The sequence below is a fragment of the Penaeus monodon genome, chromosome 12 (assembly GCF_015228065.2).
Source record: "Penaeus monodon isolate SGIC_2016 chromosome 12, NSTDA_Pmon_1, whole genome shotgun sequence".
NCBI lineage: Eukaryota > Metazoa > Arthropoda > Malacostraca > Decapoda > Penaeidae > Penaeus > Penaeus monodon.
The window spans coordinates 47680226-47690225 of NC_051397.1; the positions used below are offsets into that span (position 1 = coordinate 47680226).

At 45.1% G+C, this 10000-nt stretch overlaps 1 protein-coding gene across 2 annotated transcripts in view; it reads left to right on the top strand.

The window, feature by feature from the left end:
- The first annotated feature begins 3717 nt into the window (after positions 1-3717).
- LOC119579510 overlaps positions 3718-10000 on the top strand; it is a 39977-nt gene continuing 33694 nt past the window's right edge. The window contains exon 1 of one of the 2 annotated variants that reach the window (XM_037927378.1): positions 3718-3821. In XM_037927378.1, the coding sequence (XP_037783306.1) occupies positions 3789-3821 (33 nt within the window). In that variant the 5' untranslated portion in view covers positions 3718-3788. The remainder of the gene's footprint in view (positions 3822-10000) is intronic. The other variant, XM_037927379.1, reaches the window with a different exon arrangement.

Sequence of the window (10000 nt, forward strand, 5' to 3'; positions counted from 1 at the left end):
GAGATAATCATATCTAGCTTAGGCATATCAGCCAACGCAAGCCTTCATCGTCGGAGGTACCTATACCCATATGACCAGGAAGTGCTGGAGAGAGCAGGAACAAAGCGTTTTCTTCTGAAGAACATCCGAAAAAGACAGTTGGAATTTTTGGAACACGTAATGCGAAAGGAAGAGCTAGAACATCTTAGCATGACAGGCAAGATCGATGGAAAACGAAGCAGGGGCAGACAAAGACTAACCTACACAGCAAGCATAAGTAGATGGACGAGTATAACGGAACGAGAAATTTCGAAGACCACAAAAGGCAGAAAGAGGTGGAAATCCATGATCGCCAACGTCCTTGTGGGACAGGGCACTTGAGAAGAAGAAGAATGAAACGAACTGAAAACTCGGCTCGTGACACTGCCGTCTATCGGGTATATAAATCTCACGAGATCACACGATCACCTAGGATTTCACCTAGAACATGCAAGCGGCTTCCATGAAGGTGAGAAGGGCATGAGTAATAAGGAAATAATAATTCTAGCCTAAAACCCTAGTCCTACATTTATGAACGGACGTAAATAGGGGCTCACATTAATTCAAATAGAAATTTCCGATCAAAACTAATAATTCGGTTTTACTCTATATCTACTATCATACATCAGAGTGTAGTAGATTAGGCGATTTACGCAAACCTGATTTGTATCTGGCATCCCTGTGCACTACCATAAAGATAAATACTGAATTCAACCAATTAATTCATAAAAAATCGCGTTACGAGTTCCATCCTAGCGCAGAGATGTGTCACCATTGAGCAAAGTAACGGTGCTATGATTATCCCTACGAAAAACAACCAAATTAAAGGAAAAGCGAGCTTGGCTAGTCATAGCTCATCACGTACGCGACCGAGGGGATGTGAAAAAGAGGTCAGGTCGGGGCGAGGAGGTCAATTGTTAACGGGAATAGATATAAATGATAATAAGCGATGAAACTTTATCTTAGTTTTCATGGAAAATGCACATACACATTCACAAAAAAGGTGTGATATGAGTGAAATGTTTTGTTATTTTGTAAGCAGCTGATTTTTTAGCAATATCAAAAGTTAATCATTGGGTGTTTTGATAACTCTGATATCCAAATATCATATCTACTTATTATCTTAGTTCTGGAATGTCGTTTATTGCATGCGGATGTAAAAAAAAAGACGTTTCGATCCACAGCGGGTGGGATTTGATTTAGTTGCCATAAATATCAATATCCGTTTTGTTGTGCGTATTAATAATGCGCATTTTCACTACTGCGTCTTTCGGTGAGGTTCTCAACTCAATACAGCTAAGAGCAGATTCTGCAGTTTGCTGAAAAGTAAACAATAAAGACTGAATTAGTTTCAACTTCACTAGATCTACTTAGCTATTTGCTTTCATAGTTATTTTCTATTCCGGTCACTTGAGCTTCGGCTTCAGACTCTTGCCTCTGTATGTACTTCTTCCCTTTATTTACTGTTATTATTATTATCATTATTATCATCATCACCATCATCATCATCATCATCATCATCATCATCATCATCATCATCATCATCATCATCATCATCATCATCATCATCATCATCATCATCATCATCATCATCATCATCTCACGTCACATCACATCACATCATCATATTCATTATCATTATTATAATTTGCTTTCAAAGTTTGTTGAGCAGCAGCAGAGACCAAAATGACTGTCATTTGTAATAAAAAACGTCGCTATGGATAAGTTCATCCAACAATTCTTTTCGCCAAGTGACCAGCGACTATAAGAAACGCCACTGACTTTCCACAACTAATCTTCGGCACGTGATTGCGCCTTTGGGACAGAAAAGTGAAGAACAACTATCTATCCCTTCAGTTCTACTTTCCTCATGTCTGAGGAAATGAGAGTGAAATAATGTGTTTTGCAATGTTAACAAAATGACAGAGTTTTCGGATATCTCACATCATCACACAATTATTTGACAAAATAAACTTGAAGTGATATACCGGTGCTAACTAGATATCTTTTCTCTTTCTCCATGTTGTTTCATCCTACAAAGTCTTGATCTAAAAAGTATGCAATATTAATGCATATACACAGAGCTGGCCAGACATTCAGCCCGGATCTGCTAATTGACTGCAACCATTTGCTGAATCGAAAGTAGCCTCCCCTCAAAATTGAGCTTTCAATCCTCTGAAATAGTCGTCATATTTCTCATACAGATGGAATTAAGGTATCTCATCCCCCACCCCAATCCCTTGCTCGTTGTTGACGTGGGGGGGGGGGGGGCTTAGGAGACAGAGACTGAGGCCCATTGACTTGGACCTCATCCCTCGCCTCATCTCATTTTGCAGGGTCTTTTATTTCCCCCCTTTCCTTTTCCTTCTCTTCTTCATCTCCTTCTTCTGTCCACTTATCCTAATCGTTAGCTCATTTTTACCATTTTCGCCACAATACTTATCATAATGCTACACTCGGGAGCTTCGCCCCCCAGCTCCACCCTTTTGCTGTATTTTGAATTCGCTGTTAATAACCTTAGATGATGACGCGGCAGAAAACTTTCAATAATAATAATAAATATCTCATCTGTGTTCAACTTAAAATAAATGTTCTTTGGAGGATGAAATACTGAATTTGATTTTCCTTTGTAAGTGCTTCTGGATATTTTTTTAAATCTACTTGATAAAGAAAAGTACCCAGAGCTAAGATCAATAGCTACTGGGTTTCTTTTGATTAAATTACCTGCGCGAAGAAGCCATTTCTCAGATGAAGAAATTAATATAATTCTCTTTAGGGATACACTTTCTCCCAGAAATAAAATAAAAGCAAGAACTCTTGCAAGTGTATCACAAGTACGCTTGCGATTGAACCAAGTGATTGCAAGAAATCCTTGATTTAGGATTTTGGATTTAACAGCATTGTTTCGATCTGTCCACATGGGCTTAACTCTCACATTACTGTGTATTTAAGAGAGTAGATATGACTTTAGGAGTAACATTGAAAAAGAAAATTGATAAAAGGATATGAACTTGAATATACAAACAACTTTCTATAAAATCGGCATATTCAGTCATTTACCAGTTAAAAAGACTGATCCTAAATGCTGGAGTATTCGGACACAGTTTTGACAAGCTTGTTTTTTGCATTTGTTTTGATTTTCATAGAATCAAGAAGATTTGAATCAGACTCGAGGTTAGGTAAAATATCTAAGAAAAGGAGTCACTCATCGCCGTGATATTTGTAAGTTTACATTTGCCTAGGCAATATATATATATATATATATATATATATATATATATATATATATACACATATATATATATATATATATATATATATATATATATATATATATATATATATATATATATATATATATATATATATATATATATATATATATGTTTACACATACACATAATGGTAGGTGACGAGCGATTACCAAAAGCCAACACCTGATTTAGCGCATCTTGGTGGTATGCGGATGGGAACCGCACCTGTTCTGTGATTGCTAACCTGGAAATCCCATTTTCCCTGTATAAAAAATATGACGTATTGTAAACTTCAAATGTATAAGTAGAGATAAAAGATAAAGAGAAAAGAAAAATATTTAATGGTCTATAAAAATGGTAACGACTAAAAAGCATTACGACATTTGATATCTGCAATGACGCAAGTGTAGTCGCCTGATGGATTAAGCAAATCTATCATCAGTTAGATATTAGATCGATTAAAATCCTTGAGCAGAAGGCTGCCCAACGACACATCTGAAGGTGATCTCTCTCAGCATGGTGCTCAAAATTTCTCTCCCGTCGGCTAGTGTAAGTAATGAGTTGGCTTTTCGAATTCCAAGTCAGCGCTTAGATAATTTTGTTGCCGAGAGGTAAACAAACGACTTTAGCGATCGGAGCGGCGGTGAATGATAAAAGTGATGGTGTAACTTCCAAACTAACTATGGTTCACTCAAAACATGGGTTCTCAGTCTGCGCATCGCGAGACAATTATGTCTAATATTATATTGATTTACATTAGGAAACGTAGAATGTTCATGTAAGTTAACTAGCCAGAAGTTTTCCATCAATTAGATGAATTCATATTTTTTCAAGGGAATGTAATGGTTGTACAGATAAACACACATACACACACACACACACACACACACACACACACACACACACACATACACACACACACACACACACACACACACACACACACACACACACACACACATACACACACACACACACACACACACACACACACACACACACACACACGCACACACGCACACACTCACAAACACACACACAAATATCATCATCATCATCAAGGGGCTAACGCCGACGGGGGCGCATGGCCGCATCCACCCTTCGCTACCAGCCACGAGGATCCCTCGAGGCGAGTCTCTAGGCAGGCACACGGCCCATCCCTAATTCCTCGCGACAGGTCTCGTCGAGCTGCCCAAGCCATGATCTCCTAGGACGTCCCACAGGTCTCCTCCACCCAGGGTTGTCTTGCAGAGAGACAACCTGATGGGCAGGGTCGTCCATAGGGAGGCGAGCTAGGTGGCCATATAGCCTGAGTTGGCGATCCCGGATTATGCAAGTAACAGGTCCCATGCCAGTCTCACGGTGTAACCGCCGGTTGGACACGTGGTCCTGCCAACTGTACCCCATGATCCGGCGAAGGGACTTGTTACAGAAGGCATTAAGGCGAGACTTCAAGGCACTGGATAGCGTCCAGGTTTCGCTTCCATAGAGCAAAACTGGCAGTATCAAGGCCTTGAAGACACGCAGCTTGGTCCTTCTGCATAGGTACCGACATCTCCAAACGCTCTTGTTGATCGAGTTCATGGCTCCTGTTGCCAGACCAATCCGTCTACTGACTTCCTGGTCTGACAACCCAGAGATATGGACTACGCTACCAAGGTATGTAAAACTTTCTGTAACTTCAACGTTCTCGCCGCAAGCATGGATCGACTGAACGGGTTCCCCTAACAGGCCCCCAAAGTCCTGAATCTTGGTCTTGGTCCAGGAGACCTCTAGGCCTAGGGGCTTCACCTCATTGCTAAATGCATCAAGAGCCGCCACAAGTGACTCCAAGGACTCAGATAGGATGGCAACATCGTCGGCAAAGTCAAGGTCTGGACCTTAATATTCCTAGTGTTGCTCCCACTGCTTTGGTTAGTAGCTCTGCCCATTATCCAGTCCATACAAGTGTTGAAAAGTGTTGGTGAAAGGACACAGCCTTGCCTCACCCTTGAATTAACAGGGAAGAAGTTCGACATACCCCCACCATGCTTTACAGCACTTTCAGTACCAGTATAGAGACTGTTACCCATTCCTTCGGCAGGATTTATTCAAGCCAGGAATTAACAGGCTATCTAGTGGGCTGCGATCTGCCACCAAAGTTTGGCACCAGAAGCAAGAAGCGCGACTGTATCGTGTTCACCCTGTTTAAGGTGAGGGAGCAGCCTCCTCAAATGGAAGCTTCGGGTGAAGAAGGTGCTGAAGGGCGGGTATTACGCATTTTTCTCCAAGGGGCAGATAGCTTGCATGCTGCACCTTATCTGTGTCTTGTAGTCGTAGAAAGAAGAATTTCTGGAGTCCCAAGCCCTCACAAAATAGTGAGAATGATTACCTAAAAGGTAACACCGGCACTCTCCGTGGAAAGGAACTAGGGACCCTACCATGTACTCACTCCAAGAGCATCACAACATGAAAACTACAATTAAGTATCATGCTGTGACCACGGCGGCTCAGACATGAACCTACCGTTAAAAGAAGATAGAGGCTTGCTATCAGGCCAATAATCTGTGTCGGAATTCCCCTGAGCCTCAGGATCTCCCATAGCGCTTCCCGATGCACCGAGTCAAACGCCTTCTTGAGGTCGATGTAGGCTGCGAGCAACCCACGACCAAACTCACAACGGCGTTCCACAATTACTCGAAGCGCTAGTATACGGTCTATTGTGGACTTGCCAGGAGTCAATCCAGACTGCTCCGGTCTCTGATGCCTCAGTAGGTGGTTGCGGATCCGTTTCAGAAGAATGTGGGCGAGAACCTTGCCTGGTATGCTGAGCAGTGTAATGCCACGGTAGTTGCTACAGTCCCAACGATCCCCTTTCCCCTTCCAGAGAGGGATGACCATGCCCCTCAGCAGGTCAGGGGGGATGGTACCAGACTGCCAGATGGCAGTCAGGACTGTATGCAGGCCCCGAGCCATAGGTTCACCCCCAGCCTTTAGCAGTTCAGCAGGGATATCACATATGCCTGCAGCTTTCCCACTCTTCAGCTTGGAAATCGCCAGCCTAACCTCTGGTAGGGTAGGAGGTTCCTCACTGATGGGTGGGTCCGGCACAGGCACTGCGACATTGCTTGCATCCAAGCTAACTGTTAGAGGGTCCACCTGGTACAACTGTTCAAAATACTCAGCCCAACGTTCACGAACCCCAACATCTGAGATGATCCGTCCATCCGCTGATCGGACTGCAGTCATCTGTGAGGAGGGCTTAGGGTTCAGTTTTGTCAGGGCTTGGTAGGCAGGGCAAAGGTCATTTACCAAGAAATGGCCTTCGACCTCCTCAGCAAGATTCCTGATGGACTGTTCCTTGTCCCTTCTCAGCAGTGTCCAAGCCCTACGCACCATGGAACGACGCAAGACTTGATTCCCATTCAGCCGAGCATTGCGACACTCTTCAGTGGCCTCTAATGTCTCCAGGGAGATGGAATTCTGCCTTGTCCTTGGACATACACCAATGGACTCCTGAGCTGCTTCGAGTGTTACGCACTTGAAGAACTCCCACAGAGCAACTGGGTCCGTCAGGTTGCTGGTTTCTGTGAATCGGTCAGAGACTGCCGTCGTGAACCCACGGGCGCACTCCACCTCCCTTAGTCTGTCCAAGTGAAACACCTTAGGGTGGCCACTGGAGGGACGGGGAGTTTTGAAGTGGACCCGCAGGGTAGCCACAAGCAGCCTATGGTCGGTGCCACAGAACTCGGCACTCCGGTAAACCCTGCAGTTCTGGAGGATCCTCCATCATGTGCTAACAAGAATGTGGTCGATCTCCTTGGCCACAGTACCCGTATCGCTGTACCAAGTCCAGCGATGCGGGTTGGAGCGCTGGTACCAGGAGCCAGAGATCCTCATTTTCTGGGACCTAGCAAAGTCCCGGAGAAGGAGGCTGTTCTCGCTGCTGGGATCAGCTCCCGTGCCATGGGGGCCGACAGACATCTTGTAGCCAGCTCGGTCACAGCCGGATACCGCATTGAAGTCGTCCAGAACAATGCGAATGTCTCGCTGGGGGCAATCGTCTGCCACAGATGCGAGTTTGGCATAGAACACCTCTTTCACATCGATTTTATATACATCAGTAGGAGCGTATACAGCAATAAGAGACAAGAAGCCAAAAGCATGCTTCAGTCTCAATGCCATGATACGCTCATCAACCTGTGTCACCTCGACTACCGCAGGCTGAAGTCGACTGGAGATGGCTATGGCTACACCCTGGAGGTGGTGACCATCGCTGCGGCCCGACCAGGAGTCGGTGTAACCACCCACACTGATTGTGCCGCTACCAGGTCTTCTCACCTCTGAGAGGGCAGCCACCTCAACTCCCAGTCGCTTCAATTCCCGCGATAGCAGAGGTAACCGCTCATCCTGCCGCAAGGACCGGATGTTCCAAGTGCCTACCCGGAAAGCACGCCTGAGATTAAGCCTCGGGTGGTCACTCCAGGTGCACACCACCTCTGCCGCCCCCGCCGACACAGCCCCAAATAAAGGGGGTCGGCAGGCTGTGGGGTTCCCGAGGGCTTTCCCCCACAAGCTTCATGGTGGGTTGGCACCTGCTGGGGCGCAGGCAGGATGAGTAACTCTCGTTCCAATCCTGCACCCCGACATTTGCCTCCCAGCGGGACCCACAGCCCGCCTTACTTGCTGGGTGGGAGGGACAACACCCTTCCCCCCAGCATTTCCATCCCCCGAGCTGCCCCATTACCCCAGGGTGGCTAGGGAGCAGGAGTTAGTACGAAGCCAGAGTGTGTCCACACGCCGGTGGGCCATAACTCCGTACCTCTGGGGCCTCCTGCTGCTCCGAGATCCCCCACAGATTTAGCCTGGGACCGCAAGGTGCCCAGTTACCCATGGTGGCCACGAGGAGGCACTGCAGAAGTCTTAATGATGGAGAGGCTGTGACCTGGCAGGGGAGACTTATGCAAAAGCTGCTCCGTTTTTCGCACTGGGCTAGCCAGGGGTGGAAGCTGCAAGCGAGAAGGCATGTAAGCACTTAACACTATCTAGGCTATCACACCATCACTTCACATCACCATGCACGTGAACACCCACCCATATATATAGATATTTCATATATACTATATATATATTATATTATTACTTATATATATAACAATATATATATATATATATATATCTATATATATATATAATATATATAATTATATATATGTATATATAGTATCTACATATATATGCATACATTTAATGTATCGACATATATATATATCATATATATGTGTGTGTATATGTGTGTATTAATATGATATATATATAATATATATATATTATATATATATATTATATTTATACACATATATACATACATATAATACATACATATGTACACCACAACACACACACTCACACACACACACACACACACACACACACACACACCACAACATACACACACACACACGACACACCACTGCACAGGCACATGCACACGCACACGCACACGCCACACACACATATATATTATATATATATATAGTATATAATATATATATATATATATATATATATATATATTATATAATATGTGTGTTTGTGTGTGTGTGTGTGTGTGGTGTGTGTGTGTGTGTGTGTGTGTGTGTGGTGTGTTGTGTGTGTGTTGTGTGGCGTGTGTGTGTGTGTGTGTGTGTGTGTGTGTGTGTGTTGTGTGTGTGTGTGCGTGTGTGTATGTGCGTGTGTGTGTGTGTGTTTTGTATGTATGTATATGAATATATTTATACATATATATTATATATACACATATATACTTCAAAACTCCCCGTCCCTCCAGTGACCACTCTAAGGTGTTTCACTTGGACAGACTGAGGGAAGAGGAGTGTGCCGTGGATCACCATGGCAGTCCGCTGACCGATTCACAGAACTCGACAACCTGACGGACCCAGTTGCTCTGTGGGAGCTCTTCAAGCGCATAACACTCGAAGCAGCTCAGGAGTCCATTGGCGTACGCCCGAGGGCAAGGCAGAATTCCATCTCCCTGGAGACATTAGAGGCCGCTGAAGCATGTCGCAAGGCTCGGCTGATTGGGAATCAAGCCTTGCCTCGTTCCATAGTGCGTAGGGGTCGGACACAGCTGAGAAGGGACAAGGAACAGTTCATCAGGAATCTTGCTGAGGAGGTTGAAGGCCATTTCTTAGTAAATGACCTTCGCCCTGCCTACCAAGCCCTGAGAAAGGTGAACTCTAAGCCCTCCTCACAGATGACTGCAGTCCGATCAGCGGATGGACGGATCATCTCAGATCATGTTGGGGTTCGTGAATGTTGGGCTGAGTATTTTGAGCAGTTGTACCAGGTAGACCCTCCAACAGTTAGCTTGGATGCAAGCGATGTCTCAGTGCCTGTGTCGGACCCACCCATCAGCGAGGAACCTCCTACCCTAACGGATGTTAGGATAGCAATTTCCAAGCTGAAGAGTGGGAAAGCAGCAGGCATATGTGATATCCATGCTGAACTGCTAAAGGCTGGGGGTGAACCTATGGCTCGGGGCCTGCATACAGTCCTGGCTGCCATCTGGCAGTCTGGTACCATTCCCCCTGACCTGCTGAGGGGCGTGGTCATCCCTCTCTGGAAGGGGAAAGGGGATCGTTTGGATTGTAGCAACTACCGTGGCATTTCACTGCTCAGCATACCAGGCAAGGTTCTCGCCCACATTCTTCTGAAACGGATCCGCAACCACCTACTGAGGCATCAGA